The sequence below is a fragment of the Hipposideros armiger genome, unplaced genomic scaffold, assembly GCF_001890085.2.
Source record: "Hipposideros armiger isolate ML-2016 unplaced genomic scaffold, ASM189008v1 scaffold_46, whole genome shotgun sequence".
NCBI classification, from domain to species: Eukaryota; Metazoa; Chordata; class Mammalia; order Chiroptera; family Hipposideridae; genus Hipposideros; species Hipposideros armiger.
In genome coordinates, this window is record NW_017731396.1 from 2,841,749 (window position 1) to 2,869,577 (window position 27,829).

At 54.2% G+C, this 27,829-nt stretch overlaps 3 protein-coding genes and 1 pseudogene across 13 annotated transcripts; 2 read left to right on the top strand and 2 right to left on the bottom strand.

Moving 5' to 3' along the window:
• The first annotated feature begins 5,787 nt into the window (after positions 1-5,787).
• Positions 5,788-10,621, top strand: MAD2L2 (mitotic arrest deficient 2 like 2). Of its 5 annotated transcripts, none has more exons than XM_019639784.1 (9): positions 5,788-5,956; positions 6,386-6,437; positions 6,532-6,650; positions 7,647-7,718; positions 8,153-8,253; positions 9,032-9,126; positions 9,448-9,521; positions 9,973-10,065; positions 10,274-10,621. In XM_019639784.1, the coding sequence occupies exons 2-9, from the start codon at positions 6,398-6,400 to the stop codon at positions 10,313-10,315; spliced, it is 636 nt and encodes a 211-aa protein (XP_019495329.1). In that variant the 5' UTR covers positions 5,788-5,956; positions 6,386-6,397; the 3' UTR covers positions 10,316-10,621. The 5 variants fall into 5 exon arrangements, with proteins under 5 accessions (XP_019495329.1, XP_019495330.1, XP_019495331.1 ...); XM_019639785.1 differs by having other exon boundaries at positions 5,841-5,878; XM_019639786.1 differs by lacking the exon at positions 5,788-5,956 and adding an exon at positions 6,009-6,192.
• Positions 10,060-17,320, bottom strand: FBXO6 (F-box protein 6). Of its 3 annotated transcripts, none has more exons than XM_019639781.1 (6): positions 17,217-17,320; positions 14,979-15,274; positions 12,998-13,124; positions 12,404-12,499; positions 11,396-11,531; positions 10,060-11,170 (listed from the first exon to the last, which is right to left on the bottom strand). In XM_019639781.1, the coding sequence occupies exons 2-6, from the start codon at positions 15,241-15,243 to the stop codon at positions 10,982-10,984; spliced, it is 813 nt and encodes a 270-aa protein (XP_019495326.1). In that variant the 5' UTR covers positions 15,244-15,274; positions 17,217-17,320; the 3' UTR covers positions 10,060-10,981. The 3 variants fall into 3 exon arrangements, with proteins under 3 accessions (XP_019495326.1, XP_019495327.1, XP_019495325.1); XM_019639782.1 differs by lacking the exon at positions 17,217-17,320 and adding an exon at positions 16,925-17,165; XM_019639780.1 differs by lacking the exon at positions 17,217-17,320 and adding an exon at positions 16,736-17,165.
• Positions 17,321-18,496: 1,176 nt separating this feature from the next.
• LOC109381278 (F-box only protein 44) lies at positions 18,497-25,985 on the bottom strand. 5 transcript variants are annotated; one of them, XM_019639792.1, is made up of 6 exons: positions 24,341-25,985; positions 23,083-23,371; positions 21,078-21,175; positions 20,807-20,902; positions 20,560-20,695; positions 18,497-19,640 (listed from the first exon to the last, which is right to left on the bottom strand). In XM_019639792.1, exons 2-6 carry the CDS (start codon positions 23,345-23,347, stop codon positions 19,465-19,467), a joined length of 771 nt encoding a protein of 256 aa, XP_019495337.1. In that variant the 5' UTR covers positions 23,348-23,371; positions 24,341-25,985; the 3' UTR covers positions 18,497-19,464. The 5 variants fall into 5 exon arrangements, with proteins under 5 accessions (XP_019495337.1, XP_019495335.1, XP_019495333.1 ...); XM_019639790.1 differs by having other exon boundaries at positions 21,049-21,175; positions 24,736-25,984; XM_019639788.1 differs by having other exon boundaries at positions 21,049-21,175; positions 24,341-25,984.
• Positions 21,186-23,076, top strand: LOC109381279 (tubulin polymerization-promoting protein family member 2 pseudogene; annotated as a pseudogene).
• Positions 25,986-27,829: the final 1,844 nt, after the last annotated feature.

Below are 27,829 nucleotides of genomic sequence, written 5' to 3' on the forward strand. Positions count from 1 at the left end.
GGCCACCGGCGCTGCAAAGATCAAAGAGCGGTGGGGCGGGACCGCGCACGCGGGAAGCCGGAGTCTCGCCTGGCGCCCAGAGCGCCGTCGCGGCTTCCCTTTTCGACTGTTTTCTTCTTTCTCCAGAGGATGGGAAATGATGGCTCAGAGGTTTAAGAGCTCCGCTCTGTAGTCATGCTGAACGGCTGGGCTCCTCTTCTGATGCCATTCCACGTCTGTCTGGGCAAGTCGCTTAACCTCTCTGAGCTCATTATTATCCCTCACTCTCAGGGCTCAAAGATTAAGAGCCATGGGCTGTGTAAGGAGATAATGTTCCTAAAGGTTGGGACCATAAGAAATGCTCTAGAAAAATTACATTGACTGCTATTGTTATTGTAATATTGTCAGCCTAATGGACAGCAGCATGGAGTGGGGAAGGGGCTAAGACTGCTTATTTACTAGGTTTGAATCCCCCATCCCATAAATGCTGAGCACCTACTAGGTGCCAGCTCTGTTCTGGGCACTGGGGCTACAGGAATGAACAACTAGGACCAGACTCCGTGCTCTAATGGAGCTTACATTCTAGTGAAGGAGACAGACGATAAGCAAGTGAACAAATACCTATAATAATATATCAGGTGGTGATTAGAGCTGTGAAAAAAAAAGAATGAAGCACATTAAGGGGAGGAAATGTGAAGAGGAAGAGGTGTTTTACATAAGGTTCCCAGGAAAGGCCTCTTTTGTGAGGCAGCTTTTTAGCAAGGAAAATGGGGTAATGGGCCATGTGGTTGTGCGGCAGTGGAGTGATGCAGGCAGAGGGAAGAGCCAGTGCAAAGGTCCCGAGGCAGGAGAGTGCTTGGTGTGTTTGAGGAAGGACAGCAAGGCTGGAGCAGAGTGACATGATGCCAGAGAGTGTGAGGATCATGGGAATGCGCAAAGACCACAGTAAGGACTTTGGGGACTTTGGCTTTTCATCCGAGTGAGATGGGAGTCATTGGAGGGTTTTGAGTAGAGCAGAGACGTGATCTGACTTAGGTTTTAACACTGATTCACATTCTTTAAGTTTAGAATAGACTGGAGTGGGGCAAGGACAAAAGCAAGGACACCAGATAGGAACTGTGTCAGAGAAGAGAGGTGATGGCGGCTTGGGCCTGGGAGGGGGACAGTGGGCATAATTCTCCTTTTCAGGAATGAAGCTGTGGCCGGGCACTCACTGAACCAGGAGCAAAACACTGGAGACTGGTTGGAGTGCTGCTATGGCTGTTCACCAGCATGCAATCTCTTGCTAAGCTCGGGCACTGTTCTCGGAGTTCTCTCGGAGTGATACAGTAGGTAAACGTGGATGTTAGGGGAGGCCTGGACTCCTATCCCATCTAGGTTATGGTGACTTTGGGCCTCAGTTTCCCCATCTGTAAAATATGGTAGGTGAATGTCCAAAGTGAAAACAACTTAGCTATCCATCAACTGGTGAATGGATAAACAAAATGTGGCGGATTCATATGATGCACTATTATTTGGCCATGAAAAGGAGTGAAGTCCCAATACACACCATAATCTGGATGAATCTTGGAAACGTTATTCTAAGACATAAAAGGCCACATATTGTATGATTGAGTTTATATGAAGTGTTCAGAATAGACAAGTCTATAGAGACAGAAAGTAGACTACTGGTTGCCAGGGGCTGGGAAGCGGGGAGACTACGGGAGTAACTACTAATGTGTGTGGAGTCTTTCTTTTTTGGAGTGATGAAAATGTTCTGGAATTAGGCAGTGGTGATTGATCGACAACTTTGTGATGATACTAAAAACCATTGATTGTACACTTTAAAAAGGGTGAACTTTACGGTTTGTGAATTCTATCTTAATAACGCAGCTATTTTTAAAAAGTGGCAGTTGAGCTGGATCAAGGATTTTCCCCCTGTGGTCCAGGATGACTTCAGAGTGCCTGAGAACTCCTGAAATTATTGTGGAAGACATTTCTTGTCTTTGTGCATCTGGTAGAGGTTCAAAGTTTAGGAAGTGATGGATGATCTGTAAGGTCTCCCTGACCAACAAGGGGTCAGCAACGCTGGGGAGTCAGCTGAACCCCAGGGAGGAAAGGCATGTTGGGCTCTGCCCTGGCTGAAGTGGTGGAAGTGCCCAGTATAACTGGCTTAAGGTCAGGACTTTGGCTTGAGTCCAAGGTCAGCAGTAGACCCAAGGATCTGGGGCAGCTGTGCAGGTTGGGCCTCACTCCAAAAGGGATGAGGGAGGAGAGGAGCTGTTGGTAATCCCTTGTTTAGGCATCTTGGGCCATGAGGATGTATGTCCTCCTGTAGGGCACCTGCGGGGGGGGGGCTGCCTGCTGCCTTGAGAAATGAAAATGGGGTGCGGGGAGCTAAGGGTGTTTTTGATGGAGTTTTGAAAAGCATGATGGCTGGTCCAGGGTGTTTGCCTTAGAAGCTTAGATAGTGTGTGTAGATTTTAATATCATTGTCGTAACAGCCATTGTCGAGCATTTATGTGCCAGGCATTGTGCACTTTATATTTTTACAAACATTATTTCATTTACTCCTTGCTCAACCTTATGGAATTGGAATTTTACAGGCAAGAAAACTACACACCACCACCTATAGCCCAAGCACTGGAATCAGAGGTCTTTGGTTCTCATCCAGACTGTTAGGATTCAAGTCAGGCAAGTGGCCATGAGCCACTGTCTGCCATTGTTTCATTCCTCCATTATTTCATTCACTCATTTAACACACACTCATTGAAAACCTGGATTTGGCCAGGCTCTGGGTGAGGAGCTAGACTAAAAGAATGAATGAGATTGGGTCTCTTCCTAGGGGTTGTTTCAACAGACTGGGTCCCTGAGCATTGGGGTATCCTTGGGATTGTCACCAGGCTATATGTGGCTGACTCTGTGGCTCCCCTCACCTTCCTGTGTTTGGTGTCCTGGGAACCTTAGGTAGGGGTGGGATCAATGATGGGGCCTGCCATCAGCCTGGTGGGCATGGGAGTGGCTCTGAAAGCATCTTAAGGGTCTGGATACTGTTGCCTTTTGTTGTCCCCAGTTCACTCATTGTGTGCTTGTTCAAAGAACCTCAGGAACCCTCTTTTGCCCAAGCAGGCCTTAGTCTTTGTTGGGCTTTTGTTTGCAAGACTTTCTTGCATCATGCCTTCTCTTAGTTTCAATTTAAATGTTTCTTGGGAGTTATTTTCTCTCTGTCCTCATTGCAGACCCTCAGGGACCTGCACCAGTTGGCAAATAAGCTCTCTCTCCTCCTAAACATCCATCCTTCCCTCCCAGACACCCTCCTACATATTGTCGTTATGGTGAAAAATATGCAAATAACTTTGAAAAACAGTCTCCAAGCAAATGGGTATTCAAAAATGTAATAAATTAACCCCATAATGTAATCTGGGTCCCCCGACCATCCATCATGCTGATGAGATTAAGATATGAAAAACCAGATGCCCAGAGCCCTGTGGATGGAAATGGCAAATGAATTTTCATAGAGCTCCCCTATGGCCCCCTGCCTCTGCCCCATCTCCAGCTTCTTGGTTCCCATGGAACCTGAGGACATCAGAGGTTTAGGGAACATCTGTCTAACCTGTTTATTTCACAAATGAGGAGACAAGGCCTTTTTGGGGTTGGGGATCAGATCTGTCTCCACACCTGCTTTCCTCTGTTTGTGGCTGGCTCTGAACCCAAAGCCCCAAGCCCAGGCATTTTTATCTACGGATTTTGACAAGGTGGAAATACCAGTATTAAACAAAAGTTGTTGGGACCTCAGTTTCCCCACTGGAAGAATGTGCATGTTGGATTGTAAATCCTCCAAGGTTCCTCTGAAGTTCTTCAGCTCTGTGTGTCAGGAGATCTTTGGGCGGCTGGCACTAAGTCTTCTCAGGGCAGAGGGCTGGGGGCCCATGGAAGGAGGGCCTGGCGTGAGCCCCCATGCTGCTCATTCTGTGCCCTGGAGGTCACCCTACAGGAGTAGCTGGGCTCTGAGCATCTCCACCCCCGGCCCCAATCCTAGGGTACCTTTTACAAAGAATTGCCCCTCCTAGGACTGCCACTTCCTGTCACCAATGAAAAAATCTGCTTGAGCAGCCTCCAGAGAGAGGCACAGAAGGACCCTCGCTTTCCCCAGTAGCCAAAGCATCACAGTGATTAAATCTCTAGGAGCCAGGGGACACCATCTACAAGCCAGTGAGCTGCTTGGCTGACTGTGTGACAGTGGTCCTCTCCTGCATGGCATGATGAGGGCAGGGTTCCCAAGTCTTGAGAAGAGTTGCTGTGCCCAAAATGTGCTGCCAGGTGCATCAGTTCCTGAATCATCCATCTCTCTGGGTTAAGTGTTGCAGTTTTGTGAAATGCAGACTTTTCTAGGGAACAGCCCAAATTGCTTGTGGCAATTCTGGGGCATCAGGGCCCCTGGGGAGCTTGTTAAAGGGCTAGTACCATGCTGTGCACCCTGACTGATTTGATAGGTCAGGGAGGCCTGGGTTCCCAGTATTTAATGGGCTCCCCAGGGATTCTGATGCAGATTTCCAAGGGCTGCTTTTGTGACCTGCTCTGCTGGCATTCCTGGCTTAATGGGCCGGGGCTCGTATTCCCTCCTCTGTCCCCACCCCAACGGAAGTGTGTAAATGAAGGTTTGAAGGCATCTGGGGTGAAGGGTGGTGCAGGCCTCCATACATTTCTGGCTAGATCTGTGTACTCACAGATAGACTTGACTCCTAACAAGCTCTTAATGTCCTTGGAGGTCAGCGACAAGGTCCCCTGGCTTCTGGTTTGGACTTGTTTCCCATAACTCACAGCCGCTTCTCTAATTTTAGTTTTCCCACCTGTAAAATAAAGGTGCTGAAAATAAGTTGAAGCCCTGGAGTCAGACCTGGGTTTGTATTCCAAATGTGTGGTTTTGGCAAATTAGGGAACATCTCTGAACCTGTTTTACCACCTATACAGTGGGTCTGTAAAATGGGTGCTTAGCTCCTAGAGTTAATGAGGGAACTAAAGAAATCAGTGCTTGACATATAAGTGCTCAATCCACGCTAGTAATTATTTTAATATTGATATTGTTATTTCCCAGGGGTCTCTCAGCCCTTCCACAGTCCATGGGGAGGGGGACAACTCCAGAGCTGTAAAATGTAGTGGCAGAAGACACCTCTGCCCGCCCTTCAATAGTTGTGTGACTCGGACATTTTACTTCACCCCTCTGAACCTCACTTGGTTCATCCGTAAAATGGGGACAATTATAGTAACTGCCCGGTAGAATTGTTTGAGGATTTAGTAAGATAATCCACGGACACACTTAACTCAGTGCCTGGCACACGGATGGACCTTTATAAAGGCCAACTATTGTTATGATGCGTGGGCCCGGGAGGTTTTATCTTCTTAGGGAGTAAAGCCAGGCTGTATAGATTCCGGGTGGGGGTGGGGACGTCTCCGGTGCACCCTCGTCCTCCCGTCCCCGCCCCGAAGCCGGCGGATTCGCTTTCGGTTGGGCAGGCAGCTGAGTTCGGGGATGGTGACTCAGAAGCTAGCAATAGATGTCGCTGTCCCTAGTTCCCAGCTGTGACTTCCACCTGGTCCTCACCAGCAACCCGTACCCACCCCAGTACCGCGCCTCCTAAAGCGAGAGAAATGGCCGGGGCGGGGGGGGCGGGGGAGAAGATTCGTAGCGATCTGACGTGGAGACTAAAGTTTTTTTTCGCGCCCATCCAAGATTGAAAGGCAGCGCGGCGCAGTCTCCGCCCACTCCGGCCCTGGGCTCTCCAGCGCCCAGGCCAGGCTCCGCCCCTCCCCAGCCCCGCGGGGGCCGAGCGCAGGAGTGGGCGTGGCCTGAAGCTGGCGCTAGGACCCGCCGCAGCGCGGCGGACGTCACGAGAACGGCGCCCTGGCCGCGCGGATTGAGGTGGAGGCGCAAGGGGTCGGGTTGGTGGTTCCCCGCGCCGGGGCCGGGCCCCGAGCCCGGAACCGAGGCCAAGAGCCGGTACCAGGGGAGGGGAGAGAGGCGGGGTTCCCTTCGGGGAGGGACTCAGCCAGGCAGGGAGTGGAGCCTTATTCCAGCCTAGTTTCGCTTCCCGCGGGTCCCGCTCTACGCTCCCGGCCCTGCACATCCAGCTGTTCCCTTTGCGGCCCTTTTTGCCCTCCCAGCTCTGGCCTTTCCTACCCCCGCCCCGTCTGAGACAGCTGGTGAGGGGGCCAGTGGACAAAAGCCTCATCGAGGTGCAGCTGATGCCCCTGAGCTAGGATGCCAACGTGGGGGGTCCAACCCCAGCTCCCTTGCTTCTGTGTGCAGCGGTGGGGTGGTCCTGCCCCGATACCCCTCAAAGGCGGAGTGGAGGGGCTGAGGAGGCGGGCGGGCCCTGCTGCTGCCTGGGCTTTTGGAACTCGCCCCCAGTACTGTTCCATCCCTCAGGTGGCGTGAAGGATGACCACGCTCACGCGACAGGACCTCAACTTTGGCCAAGGTAGGGAGGCTGGACCTGCCAACCCGGGGTGGGGGACAGGAGGGGCCTGGGCCGGTGAGCTTCCGCGAGCGCACCGCGTTCTGCCCCCTCTCAGTGGTGGCCGACGTGCTTTGCGAGTTCCTGGAGGTGGCGGTCCACCTGATCCTCTACGTGCGCGAGGTCTACCCGGTGGGCATCTTCCAGAAGCGTAAGAAGTACAACGTGCCTGTCCAGGTGAGCCCCCACAACCCTGCCGGGGCCACTCCCAAGTCACAGTGGGTAGAGTGGATTTTTTTTTTTTTTTTAGCTCTCCGCCACCTTCAGGCTCAGCCCCCTCATTCTCCAGCGGCCTGGCCTTGCCTTCCAGGTGCTGGCAGCGGCTGATGGCCTGACAGTCCCCTGTGCCCTCACTGCAGCGGTTCCTTCCATCCCTTCTGAACTGGGAGTTCCCCTTCATAAGTGACCGACCAGTCCCTCCATCACAGTTGTCCTCTGGGTCATGGTTATATTTTAAGAGTTCTTGATGCTACTGAATGGTTGGTTTGGGGAAACCTCAGGCACCTTCGCTCTGCCCTCAGTTACCCTAATTGTAGATTAAAAAGCAGACAAAGCCATAAGCTACTCTATCCTCGGTCTCTAGAAGTGCCTGTCCCTTAGAAGGCACTCAGTAAACATTAGAATGAATGAATACCGGAAGATGGTGGAAGCTTAAAGGACGTACAGGGAAAAAAAGAAACGGCACTTAACTGAGCACCCACTGTGTACTAGGTACTTAACTCACTTAATCCTCACTTTTTTGAGATCTTCACAGATGAAGTTTATTAAAGCTCGGTGAAGTATTAGAATTTGCCTGCAACCACACCGTTCCTTAGTTCTAGATTCTTAACTTTTGAAAATTGATTAAATTTCTGGATCCTTTCTCTGGAAAAATGCCCATATGCCCAAATACACACAATTTAGGGACTTCTCAGGCTCTGGAGGAGCCCATGGACCCTACGTTAGGAACCCCGAGTCTATATTAAGTGCTAATGTTGAGACTGAATTCTTCTAACTTCTCTCCCTCTGTGGATAATTCAGAGTTCTTAGCACCATGATGGGGAGGGGGACCCCTTTGGGAACCTTTGGGCCTCTCTCGAGAGGCAGATGCGGCCTTGGGCTCCTGGAGGGGGTGTCAGGTGGTTTCCCCATTGGTGCTGCGGGCCTCACTAGCCATCATGGCATTGTGTGCAGATGTCCTGCCACCCGGAGCTGAACCAGTATATCCAGGACACACTGCACTGTGTCAAGCCACTCCTGGAGAAGGTGAGGGCACCAGGCCCCCAATGGGGTGGGGTGATGCTGAGACCATGCAGGGTCCATGACTCTAACATCCAGAGGCCTATTCCCTGTACCCTGGAGACGACCCCAGTTCTGGATGCTTCTCACATCTGTTTTTCTCTCCCCCATCTCCAAGTTCTGTCTGGGCTTGGCCTCTCAGGGTTTCCTCCTCCTGTTTGTCCTGCTCTGAGACGTCCGGGACCTTCACGGGGCCCAGGCCTTCTCTCCCCTCAGCCTGTACCACTCATGTCTGGGGGTGCCTACTTGAACTTCTCAAACCTCTCTCTGGGCTCTCAGAGACCCTCAGCCTCGAGGCTGAGCGGGGCTGTGAGTGCGCCCTTCCTCATCTTTGGGCAGGGAGGGGGTAGGGGTGAGGGTGGGAGAGGGGTTCTGGAGAAGGGGGATTCCTGTCCTTGCAGAATGATGTGGAGAAAGTGGTGGTGGTCATTTTGGACAAAGAGCACCGCCCAGTGGAGAAATTCGTCTTTGAAATCACCCAGCCCCCGCTGCTATCCATCAGGTAACCTGTCCACCTGCTAACTGGTGTGAGGCCTGTAGTAATGCTCTCGCCTTTACCCCTTTAAAGCAGCTCCTGAGTACCTTGGTAAAGGTCTGAGAGGAGAAATGCAAGGTGTGCCAACCTACCAGGGCCTGTGAGTGGCTGAGTCACAGCTGGCCACCAAGTGGTCTCTGTGAACATCACACAGGTTACACAGAGAGCCTCCTGTGTCACAGCTGGAAAAACCACAGCATGGGTGAATGGCTAGTCCCGACCTCACCTTATAGATGGGGACACCAAGGTCCAGAGACATGACATGAGCTACAAGGGTCACCCAAATGGCGGCAGAGCCAGGACAGACTCAGTGTCCTGGCTTCCCAGTCAAGTGTGCAGTCCAGTCAATTAGAAGTTGACCTTGGGCAGATGTGTTGGCTAGTTAGCTGTTAGCTTCCTGTGGTGAGGTCAGGGCAATAGAATCTGTCCCCACTTGCCATGTGGCCTTGGGCAAACCCTTTCCCTTCTGGCTTGGGGTCCTGGTTCTCAGACTGGGAGAACAATAGCACATTAGAACCACCTCTGGGGACTCCCTACATCCCTTTTCCCCCATCCTAAATTAAGTCTGGGATGGGGCTCTGCATTGTTTTTAAACTCCCCAGGTGGTTTTTACCGTGCCAACAAGATAGGTAGCTGGGCCCTTAGAAGCCAACTCTCAGAAGCACTAGGTCGGCTTCCAGGTTGATTGCCTGCTGGTGGGACAGGGGCACCAGTGTGATGGGGGACCCTCCTCCCCTCCTCCCAGCTCAGACTCCCTGCTGTCTCATGTGGAACAGCTGCTCCGAGCCTTCATCCTGAAGATCAGTGTATGTGATGCTGTCCTGGACCACAACCCCCCAGGTGTGCTCACCCCTCCCCCTCTTCTCTGGGTGTTTCCATGGCTACCTTGGGTTGGTCTGTGTTTTCAAGTCCCTGTTTGGCTCTACTGAGCCTTGTCTCTTCCTTCCTGCGTTTTTGAACCCCTCTGAAAGTCCACCTCCTCCAGGAAGCTTCCCTGATTGACTCCACCCTGGCTTCAGTCTCCCTGTTGACTGTTTTGTCTTAACACTGGCTTACACTCTGCTCTGGGGGGCTGCCAAACCAGCTAGGGAGGTGGGAAGACACTGTGCCCAGGGACAGGCTTGGTGTGGCCCAGCCTTGACCAAACTCTTGTTTCTTCAGGCTGCACCTTCACAGTCTTGGTGCACACGAGGGAAGCTGCGACTCGAAACATGGAGAAGATCCAGGTCATCAAGGTGAGATGAGACTGGTCTGGGTGGGTGGGCTGGGAGATAGCAGGAAGGCCCCCGGTTCTGAGTGGGCAGGGGTGCTACCCATGGCCAGTGTACTCACGTTGCTTACGGCAGTGCCTGGCACCCAGTAGGTTCTCGTTGCTCCATCTGGGCACTCAGCCCAGAGAGGCAGGTGGGGCCAGATGCTGGGGCTGCCAGCTCAGTGGGGGTCCTCCAGGGAGGGGGTCCTTGACCATGTTTCAGAATCTGTGCTTGGGGCTTGTTAATCACTTAGGGTCCCAGCCCAGCTCCAACCTAGAGACTTGGCCTGTCCAGTAGAAGAGCCTGGGACTCTGTACTTCCCGAGGACAGATGCTCCTCCAAGTCTGAGGACCCCAGCTCTGGAGGGGAGGGGCAGCAAAGTGAGAGCGGGCCAGGCTCCGCCCCCTTTCACCTCCCGTGATGTCTTTCCTAGGACTTCCCCTGGATTCTGGCAGATGAGCAGGACGTCCACATGCATGACCCCCGGCTGATACCCCTAAAAACCATGACGTCCGACATATTAAAGGTGAGCGTATGGGAACCGGGTAAGCTTTATTCAGGGTTTGCTGAGGCCTTGAGGACAAGGCTAGGGGAAACTACCAAGGAATGCCTGGCGTGCAGCTCTCTCCTTCCACCTCTGTCCTTTCCCTTAACGCCAGGCTGTGGCCAGGTAACCCCACCCTGCCAGGACCCTTACTGTCCACCTGACATGGCTGTTTGTTCCTGTCCATTAGATGCAGCTGTACGTGGAAGAACGCGCTCATAAAAGCAGCTGAGGGTGTTTCCGCTCCGCACGGATGCCACAGTTGTCGGACTTTGGGGGCCCCCAGCCTAGGGCAGCGCTGCAGGGCCACCCTGATTCCAAGTGCTCTTATTGCCTCTGTGTATGGACTGCCCACCCTCCAGCCCGGGGCTACTCAGGTCTGGTTGCCTTCATGGAGGAATTCTCCTCAGGAGGGCAGGAAGGGTGCTGGGACCTCGATTTCTCAGCCTTTTGGGGTTCAACCGGCCAACACTGTCTGTCTCAAATACAGTCCTGTGAGTTGTTTCAATAAAGGCGCCCCAAGGGCTGACCTGGGCTGTCACTAACTGGGGCAGGTACAGCCAAATTAATCTGGGTAAGGGGCTGGTTCTCTACCAAAGTGCCAGGGACCCCTTACCCGCCACTCCTAGACCCAACCCCAGGCTGGTTTTATTAAAAACATTAACAAAATGTCAGCTATGTGACAGTAAGTTACCACAAACTGGTGGGTTTGCCAAAGTTGGAACTGGGCAGGTCTTGGGACAGGGGCTCTCACTGCCCACTGTAGGCTCAGCTCTGGCCTGGAGGGGACTTCCGTACTAGGCTAACCCAGACAGAAGACGGAGAAATGGCTGTCATCTGACAGACTGATCAGAAAGGCCTGTAGACGACGTGGGGAGGCGAAGCGGGCAGCTGCCTCCTATCCCTGCGTGGTCTCAGGCTGAGAGGTGGAGGGCGCCGGGCTCCTGGCCATCTTAGAGCTGACGGTGACGCTGCTGTTGGTGACGCGGGGCCCGTACCAGCCTGCCCAGTACTGGGTGTCTTTGCCTCCGTGCTGGAAGTGGATGTAGCGGACACCTGGAGGGTAATCCGAGAAGGTGTGGGAGACCTGGAGAGAGGAGAGGAAGTGACCACCAGGACTGGGGAGGGGATGAGATGGGGTGGCCACTCCTATGGAGAGGAAAAGGAAGGGGCCGGGTCCTCAGGGAAGAGCTGCCCAGGCCAGAAGGCAGGCACGAGAGCTGGGGGCACTCCGGGCCGTGGGACCACCCCTTGTTGCCTGCCATGCTGGCCCTGGGAAAAGTGGGTGGCATGCAAGCAGGTGAGGCCTCACCTCTGTCCACTTGGTATCGCTCCACTGTTGGATGTTCACAGGTGGGGGCTCGAAGGATTTCAAAACGATGTAGTCGGCTGAGAGCAGCTTTACTTTGATGTTGTAGGTACAGCCACAGTCTGCTCTGGGAGCGAACCTGGGGGAGGGTGGGGCTCAGGACTGTGTGCCCCAAGACAGAGGGTGGCCCTGGAGGTGGGCAGGCAGCAGGCCTACAAACGTTAGCTCCGAGTTTCATGTCCCTGCACTGCCCATGAGGCCCACCGTCCGTGTTCCTTGTGTCCCAGGGTAAGCAATCTATCTGTGCTGGTCCTCTGTTACCCCATCTGAGTAAAGGGGCAACCCTTTTGGGTATCTCTGAAGGTATCACCTTAAAAAGCAAAAGGCTCTTCAGAGATAAAGGCCAGGGCTGTCAGAGCTGTGTCATCTACATTACAATGGACCAGGCTGTGGATTCAAGGGGAGATTCAAGGGGTGGTCTGTGTGGTGGGGACTGGCATAGCTCACCAAGGCAGCCCTGCTCCCCCAGTGCTGCACGCCCCTCCAACCCCACCCCTCCACCCTCAGAGTGGTGGCCCTGGGGCCTGGCTGGAACTGGGGTCCTGCTTCTGGGCCAAGGCAGAGCCTGGCACAGCTGCACAGAGAAGGAGCTTGAGAAAGTTGTGGATGAATGGTGAGAAGGAGCAGGGGAGGCAGATAAGGCATGTGAGCATCTGTGAAGTTCAGGAAGGCTGGGTCTTGGTGGTCCCTGTTACTCCAGTGCCTGTTCATGACAAGCCTCAGTCTCTCCATCTGTAAACTGGTTAATGTCTCCTGCTGACCTAGGGTCGGGGTGGGGGTGGGGGTGGGGGGCTGGGAGGTACTGTTGGTTAAGTGCTGGGTCTGTCAACAGGGTGGGGCTGTCCTTGCCCTAGGACACTGCTGGGCACAGAGTGGGCACTCCCTCCAGGCCTTCTCAGGAAGAGAAGAGGGAAGGATGCAGAGTGGGACTCGGCCCATGGCCCCACTCACCAGTCTGTGACTACGATGTCAGGCCGGAACCTGTCCAGTAGCTCCTCCCAGTAGCCCTCAGCTTTAAGGTCAATCAGCTGGGACTTGAGGCATAACCTGGGGAGCAGAAGGACAGGCTTGCATTCCCAGGCGTGCTCTTCATGGCCTGGACCCAGGGAGGTGGTTCAGGGGACCCAGCAGTGTCCCCTGACTGCTGCAGGACAGCCACTGGCTGGTGCTAACTCTGGCTCCTCCCTCAGTGCAGGCCCATGAGAAACATGCAGGGAGTTGGACCGCCTTGTGCCTGGGCAGCATCTGATCCCTGTGGACTCAATGTTCCTGGATTAGGAACAGCCCATAGACACCCTGGACTTACCCTAAGGAGCTTGCCCCACAAGCTCCCAGCCTCCTTACATGGATTTCCATCCCCACTGCCTATAAACCCAGCCACCAAGTTGATTCCTGCTCCCGGAAGCAGCAGACAGCTGGTTTTGAAACATCAGCTCCCTCAAGCTTCACAGAGAAGTCCTGACGTAGGCGTGGGATTTGCAACAAGTGTCTTGACCATCCCTGCCGCTCCCCCCGCCGCAGCCTGCTTGGTTCAGTTTGTCTTACTCAAAGGATGTGACAAAATACTTCTTGACTCTCAGGTCGGGGAAATCTGTCCCATGGGCTCCAGGAAGGCTCTCCACCTTCCAGCGGTGGCCCCCATTGAAGTCGAGGTTCCAGGATTTCATCTCCTCTAGGAAAAACAAATCGAGGTGAACTTCCTGTATAAATGTACAGGCTGGTCCTCCTCACCTGGTCTTGGGAGGGAGGGTGAAAGGCAGGACTCATGCTCAGATCTCAAGTGCACCCCAGCTGCGTTTGGAGTGCCCCTACCAAGCTCCCCTCTTCCAGCACATTCCCGCCTGTCCCCAGCAATATCAGCTCTGATCTGGCACCTTCTCCCTGACTAACTTGACTCCTAACATGAAGCTGGAAAAAAAGGGGTATTACGAGAAATCTGAAACCAACCTTGCCTCACTTCCGTGTTGCCGAAGGGCTCTGGAAAATACCCATTTCAGTTCTCTAAACATTAAATCATGAAGGGCCTGTGATGGTACTTGTGCTCTTAATGGCTAATGTGAGTTTCCGCCAACGCTGACTGTTTATTTTAAGACTGATATCCCCCTGACATCTTAACTGTGTAACTGAAATCTGAGGGGACCAGAGGACCAAGTTATAGGTTTGTTGGCGGGTCATGGAAACCTCTGCCCAGGGTGGGAGGGATAATAACTGGAAGACTGGGCATCCTCTGGGTTGGTGGTGTTACAGTAACCCCATATTCATGGAAAGGATCCCCACCAGGTTGGCTTAGCAGGTTCTGGTCTCCCCCTTCAGGCTGAGCTGGAAGGACCTTACAAAACAGTGTTTCTCACCAAGGCTTTCCAGAACAATCACTAGAGATGCTTTTCCAAATTACTCCCTTGCTCCCTCTACAGGAAGCCCTCACCTATTCCCCAGGTGCCTGGGGTCCTCCCAGTAGAGAACCAGAGGAGTAACAGAAAACCAGGAGCTGGGCTGCACCAAGTACAGGCCCAAGGGGAGGTCTGAGCAAGGCTGGGGTGACTACTGCTAGGCTCAGGGCTCCGGGCCCAGTGCAAGGCAAGGCTGCAGGTTGGCTCTGTAGGGCTGTGTGAGCTGAGCTGGCAGCCCAGCCGGGCAGTTCTGAGTGGAATCTGGGGGAGGTATAGAGATTTGAGTGTTGGGGCACTGTCTATGGGGCCTCTGAGAGGGGCTGAGGGCCTTTGGCAGCTGGGCAGTTCAGGATCTTTTGGGAAGACACTCATTTTGGGGCCTAATGCTCCCACATATAAAATGGAGCCAACCCTACTTATTTGGCCACCTCCCAGAATCCACGTGAGGACAGAGAGAAAAATAGACATGAAAGGGATTCTAAGTGTACAAATGAAGCCTCTTAATTGCTGCTGTAGCCCCAACAAGAAGCACGGGGCCTGGTGCATAGGTGCTAAATGGAGGGGGAAAACCCCTGGCAAATACAAGAGAACATTTTGAGCTAAATGGTACTCAAGTTATGTGATTGCAGTCACCTCTCAAAATCCTCATTTTCTTCATCTGGATAATGGGAGGAATATTACATTTGTGAAGACCTCAGACTAGTGCCTGGCACAGAGGAAGCCCTCCATAAACATTAGACAGCTTGGACTGAACGAAAGGGGGAAAGGTAGGTCTGCAGTTTGTTCAGTCATTCAACAAACGTTTCTTGAGCACTTGCTATGTCGTGGACACTGCAGAGTGGCACGCAAAATCCATTAGGCCCCTGGAACTTGAAGTTTGGCAAAGGAAAAAATAAAGAGATAAGGTAATTATAGGATATGAAAAGCGCTATGAAGGAACTAAATAGGGGTGGTATGATAGCGTAGGGCACACTGATTTTAGATGGACCAGGGCAGGTCTCTGAAATGAGATTCCAAGAATGAAGAGGAACCAAGCGAGCATGGTGGGTGTTAGGGTTTGAGAGAACACTCCAGGTAGTGTGGGAATAGCAAGTGCAAAGGTCCTGAGGTTCCAGAAAGGGAGGGGAGCAGCCCACCTTCAGCACATGGGTTTTGTAGAAGGTTCCTGCGCAGGCTGCACAGAAAGAAGAAGATCTTCCAGTCGGCCACAGGCTCATCCCAGTCCTTGGTGATGAAGCCCTCCTGCAGGCATTTGCGCTTCCAGAGGGTCATGAGGTCGATGATGTCACGCCAGAGGCTGCAGACAGGGCGGCAGCTCCGTAGCAGTTGGCGGGCGGGCACATGTATGAATACCTCCAGCAGGATGTTCTCAGGTAGTTCATTGATACTGAGCAGGGCCATGGCTGAGGTGGGGTCAGGTGCACACACAGATCTGTGGGGGGCAACAGTGGTTATGAGCCCTGACCAAGGAGGTGGACCCCTCAGATTCCCAGGGACCTGGTCCAGGGACTCCCAATTCTGCTGCTTCTGTAAGACAAGAGGGGTCAGACGGGGAGCATCTGAGCATCCTTCCAGTACATAGCAGGCCCTCATAACACGGAGTGGTCACATGCCGCACACATTTGAAAGAGTGCAATAAAAATATTGAAGTCTTTAGGGACTGATTTTTTTAAGAGGTCTCTCCCTTCATTAAAAGAAATTTAAAAAATAACAGCTTAATTTTAAGTTGGTGGGCCTGGTGAACAGTAAGATTTTGCCGAGGCCACGCTGTTGTCTGCTGTGTAAGGGTTTGCGGTGGTATTTTAATGCTTTTACCTTTTTAGTATTTTTTAGTATTTTACCTTTACTACGCCCCCAGACTATATCACAATTTCATTAAGTGGTGGGGCTAGTGCTGAGGATCCAAATTCCTCTCCCCCAATTGTTTACTTTGGCCTGGAAGCCAGATGTGATAAAACACTCCAGTGAGGAGAGCGCTCCCCAGTTCTGGGGTGAGTGTCAGGCCACAGCCCACTTTGAAATGCCCAGAAACCGAAAAGCTGATTGAGAGCCCTGGAGCAAGACCGCCTGGGTTTGAATCCTGGCCTGCAGTGACTGACTGGGAAGCTGTAAAAAGGTGATACTTGTCCCAACCTCAGAAGGGCTGGGATGGCTGAGTTAGTACAAGTAAAGCATTTAGCACAGGGCATCATTACCGGCACTTCTATCAGAGCAAGAGCAAACCAAAACCAAAACCAAAACCAAACCAAAGGAGTTACAGTGCTACCTGCCCGCAGACATCTGAATAGCACAAGGGTTTTGGAGAATGTACACAGCCACCACCAACTGAGGCCTGAATTTTGCTTGGGAGGTTCTGGTAATCTAGATCAATCACTAAGCCAATCCCCCAGGTGGGTGAGAGGGAGGGAACATTCTTCTCCCACATATAGAGGCACTGGGGAGACTTCCCATTTTCTATAGAGACTGGGACAAAGCAGTTCAGTCTTCTCAAAGCTCCTGTTGGGGGGGGGGAAGGGAGGCATTTTAGCATGGCAGAGAAAAAACAAACAGATATATAAGGGACTTATACGTTGTGAGAAATACTATAATGATGGGGGAAAAAAACCCTGTTGTGCTCATGTCGTCTGATGTCTCAGGAGGAATTCTAAACATTTTTTAAAAATATGAAACCTGTCAATTTTTAAATGTTGGCAACTTCTAAAGGCACTATCTAGAGCCTAGATTCTAGGCAAACGTCCGGTCTTTGGCTCTGGTCGCCCGTTTCACTTCCTCACCCTTAGTTTCCGTCTTCTGTGGGCCTAGCCGCGAGCATGACTGCGTGGGGTGGGGGCGGAAGTGATGCCCATCCTGGGGCATGTGGGGTAGAAACCCTAAGTCCCCACCCCGCACTTACTGGAATTCCCACATGCCGGGCCTGGAGTCACACGTTGGCCTTTTCTCCGTCGACCCCCTCACCAACGACCCCTTCAAAGTACTGTTACTATGCCCCATTTCTCGAAAGCAGTAGCTGCGGGGTGGCAAAGTCAGGCGTCCTCCCCAAGACCCGCGAGCGTGCCCGGAGGTCCCCCGGCAGGGGTGTCACCTGCGAGACGTGGCCGGGTTGGTCAAGGACGCCGAGCGAGCCTGTTTTTGGGCGGCCCGCCGGCCAGGCCCGGAGTCGGAGTCAGCGCTGGGCGACGCGGGATCCCACGCAGCGCGCAACCAGACCTGGGAGACCAGCCCGCGTCCACCCACCCAGAACCCCGCCTTGCGGTCCCCGGAGTCCCAGCCCGCCCGAGGTAGTGTCAGCGGGCTCGGTTATTACCCCAGGTCTCCCCTCCCCGCTCCCTTGCAGCGGGACGCTCAAGCCCCTCCCGCGCCTGTCGCCCCCCTGCCTGTTCTTCCGCGATCTGGGCGTGGGGAGGAGCGCCCCAGCGGGACCGGAGCTCCGCGTCTGCCAGGAGTCTGAGGCCTCCGCGGCGGCGTCCGCTCTCGCCCCACCCCGTCCCGCGCCGGCGTCATGCGCCGTGCTTGGCCCGCCCCCCTCCGGCCCAGCGGGCCGTGCCCTTTGCTTCGCAGGGCCAGCGGCAGGATTCCTTCCCAGCCAAAGGAAAAGGCGCCTGGGAGCCTTAGGCCCGGGCCGCGCTACGGGAACCCCAGGGGCTCTTTTCCTGAACCTTTCAGTCTTCCCCACCAGGCGGTGGGCTGCTCAGTAGCCGGAACCCATCTCCGCCTCCCTTTGCTTCTTCCTACCTCCTGGGAAGCCCGAGGCTTCCCCTGACCAATGCCCCCGTGCCCTTTGCACCTGCGCGGGCCACTCAGCCCTCGTAACCTGTTCCCTAAATGAGGAGGGGAGATAGGACCAGTTCCCAGTTTTGAACCCGCTAACACCTCCTGGAGGTTGATTGCTGAAAATGAAAAGACTGGCTTTGCCTGGTTCCTACCTTCCTTAGGGTGTGACCAAGGGCAGGCCTCAATTTACTCAAGGGTAAAAAAAACCCCTCATTTTTTGGTCAGGACTAAATTCACTAATTCCTTTCTTCATTCAACAGATAATTATCAAGCACCTGGTACTTCGCGCAGCCACAGAAGGTTGTGCAGACTGGCCCAGGTCACATAAACTCCGTAGGGCTGCATCTTCTCCAAAGAAGGCTGTCTGTCCTTGGCTAACTTGCCATTCAGCTAGTGAGTGGTGGTCCCTGCCCTAGCTGAGGCCCTAATCTAGCTCACTGTTGAGTGAGATAATTAAACTTAACAGTATTTATTAAGCATCTACTGTGTGCCAGACAACCATTCTAAATGCCTCGGCTTCATTCAATGTCAGTAAAGCCCTTGGCAGAGTAAGGGAAACACCAGCGAGCAGTGCCTGGGATGTCACTGCTGGCCCAGCATGAGGTGTACATATGCAGGGGCTGCTCAGAGATTCCCACTCCCCCACCCACAGGCTTGTGGCCGGGCCCCCGAGGAGGCTAGCAGGGCTGGAGGGTTGCTGGGGTGAGGTGTTTGCAGCTCACTGAGGAGTCTGTCCCAGGACCCTGGTTCTGTGATGGTCTGGCTCCTGAAATGTCAATCCCTCTGTACTATGGACAGAAACCACACATGTTGTAGCTTCTGCAGGTCTGGGGCCTCCCATGACATTTGCCCTTTCCCCCAAGAAACCACAGGGCACAAGATGGGCTGGGAAAACCTTTTATTTGGCCACATGCAGCAGGGGCAGGATCAGAGCACTTCCAGTGGGGGGATGGGGGGAGGAGAGGTCCTGGGAATGGCAGTTCCAAGGGTGGGGTGGGGGCTTGGAATGCTCTCCAAACCACAGGGGACCTGGCCTAGGCATGGAGGTGGACAGGTGATCCTTGAAAACCTCCACCCCACACATCCTGTGCTCATAACATCCTAGCTCTCGGAATCAGAGCTCAGTCCTACCTCCACTTGCCCTGGGTTACCATGCACAGGATTCCGGGGGGCTTTGGGACAACCCCGCCCTACCTGGCTTCTGGGGCTTTATTGATGGTGAGGCCAGTTCAGACCTGGCGTGGACCCCACCCCACCTGGGGCCTGCCCATCTCAGGCCAGGCCTGAACCTCTGGGCCAAAGCCACCTCTCTGAGCAGGTGGGCAGGGCGAGAGCTTGGGAGCAGCAGAGAACGGGACAGAGGACAGGCCAGCAGAACCCTCCTTCCACCCCAGATCTGTCTGAGCTACTTAAGTCTCCTCCCAGCATCTATACTATCCAGGGCAGCCACAGGCTTGCCAGATGTCTTCATGACTGTCCCTGCTCTGAGGGGCCCCCAAAAAGACAGGGAGAAAGGGCACAGGAGGGGAAGGTTTAGAAACACAGATCTAGGTTGCCATCTGAGCTTAGAGATCCACCCTCAGAGTCGGGAAGGAGCTTTGGAGAACACCCTGTACCTCCCTAACCTCAGGGGCCCCATCTCTTAAAGGCGCCCACGCAGGCCTCCCTCCCATCATTCAGGTTGAACCCTCAGGCGGAGAGCTAGCTGCCCACAGCATGTGAGGGCTGCATGAACCAAGAGGCTCCACAAAGAGGTGACCGGGGAGGGGCAAGGATGAACTAGGAGGTCTGGGGGAGCCTGGTTCACCTCCCCCTCCCAAGCCCAGCCTTCGTCTGATAGCAGTTTACCAGTCAGGGTTCTGCAGACGGGGGTTCGGGGGTGTCAGGGCAGCGGGGGGCCCGATGGTGATGCTGCTGTTGGTGACCCTCGGGCCGTACCAGCCGGCCCAGTAGTGAGTGTCCACGCCGCCGTGCTGAAACCAGATGTAGCGGACGCCGGGTGGGTAGTTGGAGAATGTGTGGGAGACCTGGGAGGGGGCAGGCAGAGGGAGGGAGAGGTCAGGGGAGCTGACCCTGAGGGTGGCAAAGCCTGAGGGGGCAGGGGAACAAAGAAGGGGCTGATATCTTACTGCTGGACCAGGAGTCAGCAGAACTAAGTTCTAGTTCTAACTCTGTGATTTTGGATAGACCACCTCCACACTCCTCTCTCTATGCCTCAGTTTCCTCATCTGTAAAATGGAGTAAAATCCTGGAGGGTCCACTGCACAGGATTATCTTAAGTGCAGCTCAGAGGAACTGAAGAGAACGTCTCAAGCTGCCAAAGGATGTCCGATACAGTCATCACTGGGCATGTGTGGCTATTTAAATTAAAATTAAATGAAAATAAAACGAAAAATTCAGTTCCTCAGTCACACTAGGACTTACTAAGTGTTCAATAGTCACATGTGGCTCTTGGCTACCATACTGGATAGTGCAGACCATTTCTAGCATTGCAGAAAGTTCTGTTGGACAGTGCTGGTCTAGATCAGGAGTTGGCAAACTATGGCCGAGGGGCCCACTGCCTATTTTTGTAAATAAAGTTTTACTGGAACACATACATGTCCACTTATTAAGGTGGCTTTCATAACTCAACAGTAGAGATGAAGGGCTAAGTAGTTGTCACAGAGACAGTAAGGTCTGCAAAGCCTAAAATGTTTGTATCTAGCCTTTTAAGAAAACGTTTGCTGACTCCTGTTCTAGATAACAGTAATAGCCAATCTTAGTAATTAATAATAGTCAACCTTTCTGAACATGGCTTTACCAACATCATTTCACTGGTGTCTTTCAGAACTCAGAGCAGCTGAAGCCAGGTTAAGAAGCAGCAGAGCTGGGATCTGATCCCAGCCCTGTCTGGCTACAGTTTCAGCCTTAGGCCATGTGCCCCCTGCCCCTTCCAGCCCCACACACCTCCCTCCACTTGGCATCGCTCTTCTGCTGGATCGTTGCTGGGTCTGGCTGGAAGGTCCCCAGAGGCGCATGTGCTGATGACAGGAGCTGAACGCATAGCTGGTATTTGGACCCGCAGTCTGGCCTGGCTGCGAACCTGCAGGCAGAGATGGAAAGCCCATTAGGGCCTTGGAGATGGGGGGCAGGGTGGGGGTGGGGCGCCTGATTGGCAGGGCCCCCCCCCCAGACCCTCGCCCCAGGCACTCACCAGTCTTTGACCTTGATGTCCGGCCGTGTGGTGTCCATCAGCTCCTCCCAATACCCTTCGGCCTTGAGGTCCACCACCTGGGACTTGAGGCAGGTGCTGGGGGTGGGCGGAGGGTGGGCGGGGCTGGGGCTCACCGTTAGGGTACCGGGAGGCTAGGACTGCCCTCCCAGAACAGGAGAGACCCCAGGGTGCAGTGGCTTGGGATACCCCCAACCCCAAATCCCCCTGAGCTTGTATCTTACTAATAAGAAGTCACGAAGTATTTCTTGACCTGGTCATTGGGGAATTCCTTCCTCTGGTCTCCAGAGAGATCCTCCACCTTCCACTCATCACCTCCATTCACGTCCAGGCTCCAGAACTCAAACCCCTCTGGCAGGAAAGCAGAGTTCACATTAAAGTGAAGCCTCTCAGGAGTCACCCTCTCCCAAGGAGCCCTTCCTCCCACCTCTTCTCCCTAGACCTTGGCAGTTGCCCTCAAGCCCTGTGCTGTGGCACACTGCAGATCAATAGTGCCCATATTTTATTAGGTGCTTTCTATGTGCCTGGCACATGGTAAGTGACTTCTACTGGGAATCCAGAGACATGTAATGATATGAACAACCAGACCCCTTCTGTGATACAGAATGCTGTTGCTGGCCAGATCTGGGGCTAGTCCGAGCTCTACCAGTGCTGGGCTGTGTGACCTTAGGCAAGCTGCTTTCCCTCTCTGAACCTCGGTTTTGTCCTCTGAAAACTGGGATGAAGAACAGGGACTGGCAAACTTTTTCTGTAAAGGGCCAACATATTTTAGGTTTTGTGGGCTGCATACTGTCTCTATCACAGTCTTCTTCTTTTTTTTTTTTTTTTAAGGCTTTAAAACTGTAAAAACTACTCTTAGCTACTGGGGGGCCAGATGTGGCTCATGGACCATAATGTGCCAACTGCTGGTCAAGAACATGGCTCTTGGGGAGTCAAGTGAGGCAGGCATCAGAGAGCTGTGGACAGCTTGGAGTTGTTTTATCATCATTTTGCTCCAGAATTTGGCCACATAATGGAGAATTAGGTTCCCTTCCCATCCCAGTGTCTAGCTGATGAGTGATAACATAGTAAGGGAAAAAGGGGGCTCTGGATGACTGTAGAAGTCTTGATTTACTTGTTGTAATGTGCTGCAGAGAGAACTGTCTCTCTCACTGGTCCATACGCAAAGCCTCCTTTGACCTCTGAGACAGTCTCAGGAGGCCTAGTCCTGGAGCTGGGAATGAGGCCAACAAAATACGGCTGACTTCCTGGTCTTGTGTCTGGGGCATAGTTAGTTCTAACTGGTCAACATTCCCTCTTCTAGAAAAGGTCACTGGGGAAATAATCTTAAGAGTGGCCTCAGTTTGCTTATCTGAAAAATGGATGCACTACCAGTACATACCTTTTAGGATTATTGTGAGAGGATTAAGGGGGTTAAACCAGGGGAGTGACGGGGGTGTTGAGGGAGCAGGAGTTCCAACTCTGGGACGCCCAGGGTCCTGTCCTCCCTTCCCCCCGCCTCACCCTCGAGTCTCCATCCCTACTGTCCTCCCCCACCTCCAGATGACCATGGCATCAGAAGCAGAAAAAACATGCCAGCGGTTTGCTGTCTTCGGAGCGTCATCAAGCAAGGGCACTGAAACGAACAAGAACTTCTCCAAGCTGTGCAAAGACTGTGGCATCATGGATGGCAAGACAGTCGCCTCCACTGATGTGGACATCATGTTCGGCAAAGTCAAGGCCAAGAATGCCCGAGCCATCACATTTCAACAGTTCCAGGAGGCAGTGATGGGATTGGGCCAGAAGCGGTTCAAGGGGAAGAACCCGGATGAAGCCCTGGAGAACATTTATGAACACGTGGAGGGCAAGGATCCAGCTACCACTGGTGTTACTAAAGCAATGACTATGGGCGGGGCGAGCCGGCTGACAGGACAGACACCAGCAAGTACACTGGCACCCACAAGGAGTGCTCTGACAAGAGTGGCAAGGGCCAAGGCATCACAGGACAGGAAGAGGTGACCGACAACTCAGGCTATGTGAGTGGCTACAAGGGTATTGGCGCCTATGATAAAAAGGACAACTGAGGAGTAGCCTCATCTTAACCTGCCAGCCCTTGACCCTGCATCTTTAACATCAGGGAGCTTGTGTGCAACAACAACAACAACAAGTAATCAAACCATCCAACCTGCCTGGCTCCTAGTAAGTGCTTGATAAATGTTAGCTGGCCTCTTGACAGTGTGTGTGTGTTGAGGGCACGCCCGACCCACTCTGTACTTCACCTTCAGCACACGGGTTGTGCAGGAGGTTCCTATGGAGGCTTCGCAGGAAGTAGAAGATCTTCCAGTCGGCCACAGGCTGGTCCCAGTCCTCAGTGATGAAGCCCTCCCGCAGGCATTTGCGCTTCCAGAGGGTCACGAGGTCGATGAGGTCTCGCCAGAGGCTGCAGACTAGGCGACAGTGCAGCAGCAGTTGGCGAGCGGGCACATGCGTGAACAGCTCCAGCAGGATGGTCTCAGGCAGCTCGTTGATGTTCTCCACCGCCATCGCTCCAGGCTTCTGGACACTCTCCTGTGACCATTGAAAAGCTAGGTTATAGACCTGGTCCTCTTCCCAGGGCCTGGTATCTGCAGCACCCCATGGTGGTGGAAGTTCCCACCCCAGGTCTGCCATTTACTGTCTCAGGAAAGTTACTGTGCCTTTCTGAGCCTCAGTTTCCTTCTCTGTAAAATGGGGTCAGGAGCAGTACTTACCTCCTGGGGAGGGTTCAAGGGGCCTGTGACATAGCAGCAGCTCTTAAAAGGTGAGCTATGATTTTATTTATTTATCTTTTTTACTGGCCCCTCACAGCAATCTCTTAACAGAAGCTAGGGAGGCCCAGGGAGGTGGCAGACTCTGTCCAAGGTCACACAGACAGGAGCAGAGCGGAGAAGGAGCCCCAGTCTGCTCTGATTCTAGAGTCAGCCTTTATCAACAGGCCAGAAAGTCTTAAGAGTGGAACTAACAATGTGCAGCCCCGCAGAGCGCTCCAGCCTGTACGGAGCCTTCTCCATTCCCTCCCAGCCTCATAAAGGAGGAGGGGGGATGTTGGGGGCAGGGGTAATTACTGTCTCCGATGGAGGTCCAAAGGGCTCAAGCGACTTTCTCAGGACTGTAGAGGAAATCATCTGCCTAGCTGGGACTGGAAAAGGGGGTGGGCGATAAGGAAAGGCCTTTCTTATACCCCACCCCCATCACTGTGGCAGGGCTCCAGCCCCACGTTCCCCTGTGCGTCTTCGGCCTCCCATCCTGCGTTGACTTTAAAATGTCCCCCAAAGTCGGGGCTCGGAATCCTGCGCATCCAGGGCGACCCCAGCCCGGGTTTCCGCCCGCGCCGCCGCAGGAGACCCTACCGCGCAGCCCCCGCGGCCTGGGGCTTGTCTGCGCCGAGCCTCCCTCCGCGCACTGTGGCGGGGCCGAGAGCCCTGGGGTCCGCCCGCCAGACCCCCGCCGGCCCGCGCCCTGGTCGCGGCGCTCCCCGCGCCTACTCCGGCAGGTCACCTGAGCTTAGCCGTCGCTGCGCGATACTGCTTGGCCTCCAGCGCAGAGCTGGTCTCCGCCAGAGACCGCGGATGGATGCGGCCCCGCCTCCACCCGCCAGGCCCCGCCCCGCCCCCGCCTCCGCTCCCCTCCCCGCACCGCGTCCGGGCGCGCAGGGCCTGGGACGCGCCCCCCGCCGCAAAGTAGGAAAATTACCCAGGGGGTGGGGGTGGGGGGGTTTGGTGCCGGGAGGAGCCTCTGTCCCCCGCGACTGGGCCGCGCTCCCCACATCCTCCGCATGACCCAGACTTCCCTGCCCCCTCGCCTCCTCCTCCCAGCAGCCACTCCAGGAGGGAGCTGGGAGACGCCTCTAATTGGACCCCCCCATTAAAAAAAAAAAAAAAAGGATTCCTGACCTTTCCGGGCTTCCTGGGTCCGCCGAGGAACCTGCAGCCTCAGGCCTCGGGCCCAGTGCTAGGGACTGCGGGGCGTCCCGGCGCGGGGCCAAAGGCGGGGCGGGGGCGGAGGCCCGGGCCTTTAAGAGGCGCGGCGGGCCGGACCGACCCAGACGCGGGCAGCACCTGGACTCGTCGCTGCCTCCGGCCTTGGGCAGCCCCGCAGCGCTCCGGCTCCTCCTCCTCCTCCTCCTCTCGCGACCGCCCTCCGCAGCGATGGACGGAGACGGTGACCCAGGTAGCCGCAGCCGCCCGGACCCCGGACCCCGGACCCATTCGCTTAGCCCGGGAGGGGAGACCGGGGCAGGCGGGCGAGTGCTACAGAGAGGGGGGATCAGAGAGAATCCCCACCCCAGACCCAGCGCCGCAAACTTTCACCCAAGCAAAGCCCGTGCGACAGTCTCAAAAGAGCATAGTTCTCTGGTATCTCGAGAGATGACAGGCAGGGAGGGAGGGCTCCTGGGTCCCATTTACCCAGGAAATAGCGTAGGAGTAATCCCATGTTCCTGCCTCCCAGCTTCCTGAGGGTCTATCGGGGTGGGTCTGGGAAGCATCTGGGATGGAGGAAACTTGGAAGTCTTTTTCTTCCATCAACTTCCATTTGTTAGCTCTGGCCGGTGAGCTGCTTAAGTCCCCATGGATTTCTTGGGGTTATGGGGCTCTCCCCATTCCATCCCAGCCTTCATTCTGGGCTCCCTGGTCTGGAGGGGCTGTCTTCATCTGGGTGGCCTGGTGTCCAGTGGGGTCCAGGCCAGCAGTGAGGTAGAGTTAGGGCGCCAGCTCTCACGGATGCTCAGGGCTCTCTGAGACTGCCCAGTCATCTTCTCTGGCACCAGAGATCCCCCTCCCCATCCCTCCAACCGGCTGGGCCTGTAGGGGTTGCCTGCTGAGTCAGGGTGGGAACAAGTCCTGTCTGCAGATTTCTCAGCTGGCCCATCTGAGAGTGGGCATTGCTTGGGGGATGTAATGGGAGACAGATGGATGCGTGCTCAGGTAGCCAAGTCCCCTTCCCAGCCTTGAAAATCCCACTCCTTCAGCTCCCACTCCCAATCTGTGACCCCCTGGCCATGCCTTTTATATGGCCTCAGAATGGGCTTCTGCTTTTTCCCAGGGCCTAGCTAGTCCCTGGACTCCAGGGCCCAATCCAGGTGAGTGAGTCAGCCTTGGAGGCAGCTTCCAGGGGCCAGATAACTTTCCGACAGCAACAATGTGGGGAGTTGTGTGTGCTTGAGAGGGGGTGGGGGGGCCTGTAATCAGATCTAGGGCCTCAAGTGCCAGGCCTGGGGCCAGGAGAGGGGACTGGGCAAGGTGCACCTTTCGGGGGAGCATCAGGTGTCCACCAGGGCCAGGGCAGGGGGAGGGGTGGAGAGGTGAGGACACTGGGCACTGCTCCCCAGAGAGCTGTGGACAGCAGGATGGGCAGGTGATGTGGCTTCAGGAACTGGCGTTTTCCTTGCTGCCTTCCTACTGTTCTGCAGTGTGACTTGAGAGAAGCCAGGAAAACCTCTCTGGGCCTTAGGTTCCTCTTTACCAAAAGGGCAGGGGTAAAGCCCCACCTCATAAAGATGTGGCAAAAGAAAAAAAAAAAGCTAATAACGAAGGGAACATGCTGTGCTGAATAATAAGTTTCACTAAGTAAGATCTACTGAGGATTCACTGCGTGCTCTGGGCTCTGAAGAGGTAAACCCTGATTTAGCTCTCAAGGGTCTGACTGTGGGAAAGGGGAGAAAAGGCTGCATATGAGGAGGTAAAGGGCTGGCAGGCTGGGGTCCAGGCCCTGCCTGTTCTCACCACCATCTTTGCTTTCCAGGGTCCAGCCCTTAGGAACCTCCCATCGTTAAGTCTGAGAGTTGTGGCCTCCCCCATCACCCAGAGTGGCCCTGTCTCCTCCCCGCTGTCTCTCCCTCCTGCAGACACTGGGTACTTGGTATCTGCTTACTCAAGGCTTCTCTGGCCTAGCTCAGGCCGACTGGGATCCAGAAGACAGTCCAGCCCGCAGCTCCTCACGTCTGTCCACCTCCTTACAATTTAGAATGCCCTTGCCCCCTCCTCTGGGGATTTGACCATCAGCACTGTCTGAATGGCCTGGCACTAGGATTACCCCCATTTTATAGATCAGGAAACTGAGGGCCAGGGATAGGCAGAGGAGTGAAGAAAGCTTCCTTTCCCAAGCACTTATTACATCCTCTCTGACACAGGGTCTCTTTTAATGAGCCCCTCTCCCCTATTCCCAAGTCATACACCCCTGTTCCCCACCCCCATCCCAGGCCTCAGACCCCTATGTCCCCTGCCCTAATAATAGCAGTGTGATCTCTGGCAAGTCACTTCACATCTCTGAGCCTGAGCATTTTCATCTGCAGAGTCAAAATCATAACAGTGCTTCCGAATTCAATGACTTATTTTATTGAGGTGTGGTGGTTAAAGGTGACTGGGACCAGACTGCCTGGGTTCAAATCCAGGCTCTAACCACTCATTTGTCATGTGAGCCTGGGCCATTTCGCCTCTCCATGCCTCAGTTTCCTCATCAGCGAAATAGGGAGAGCAATAGGAACAACTTTGAAGAGATGCTGAGGCTTTAAAGAGTGAATAAAATTAAAATGCTCAGAACAGTACCCACTCTTGCTAAGTGTCCAATAAACATTAGTTGCTGACAGAGTGCCAGGCAGGGTGCCAGATACCAAGCACTGGGGATGAAGCAATGAGTTTCCCAGGCCAGGATCCTGCTCTCATGCCCTCAGTCTAGCCCCTGAGAAAGGTGTTTATAAACCATCAGACCCTAGGACAAAACCTAGGAAGGACTGGAACTTGGGCCGTGGGAGGTTGTAACGGGGAAGTCGGGGAGGGCTTCCATGAGCAAATGACAGAGGCAGGGGTATCAGAAGGTGGTTGGAAGGGATTAAAGAAGTTCATATGTGAAAGGCAGTCCTGCTAATATTATCAGTTGTTGCCTGCTCAGGTATAGGGTGTACTGGCTCTGCAGGGGAAACCGAGGCCTCTGAGACGGGTCTTTGGATTTGGGGCTGGTCTGTGACCCTGGTTCCCTTGGGCCTCCTCC

Coding starts and splice junctions, on each gene's coding strand:
- FBXO6 (XM_019639780.1), bottom strand. CDS start 16,833: ATGGGGCATAGTAACAGTACTTTGAAGGGGTCGTTGGTGAGGGGGTCG. Junction 15,275..16,735: donor CCCGGCATGTGGGAATTCCA/GTAAGTGCGGGG, acceptor TGCCCCCCACAG/ATCTGTGTGTGCACCTGACC. Junction 12,500..12,997: donor TATTTTGTCACATCCTTTGA/GTAAGACAAACT, acceptor TCTGCTCCCCAG/GTTATGCCTCAAGTCCCAGC.
- LOC109381278 (XM_019639790.1), bottom strand. CDS start 23,347: ATGGCGGTGGAGAACATCAACGAGCTGCCTGAGACCATCCTGCTGGAG. Junction 21,176..23,082: donor GCACAACCCGTGTGCTGAAG/GTGAAGTACAGA, acceptor CTTTCCTGCCAG/AGGGGTTTGAGTTCTGGAGC. Junction 19,641..20,559: donor GCGATGCCAAGTGGAGGGAG/GTGTGTGGGGCT, acceptor GCCCCCTCCCAG/GTCTCCCACACATTCTCCAA.
- MAD2L2 (XM_019639783.1), top strand. Junction 7,719..7,869: donor TCAAGCCACTCCTGGAGAAG/GTGAGGGCACCA, acceptor CCCATCTCCAAG/TTCTGTCTGGGCTTGGCCTC. Junction 9,127..9,447: donor CCTGGACCACAACCCCCCAG/GTGTGCTCACCC, acceptor TTGTTTCTTCAG/GCTGCACCTTCACAGTCTTG.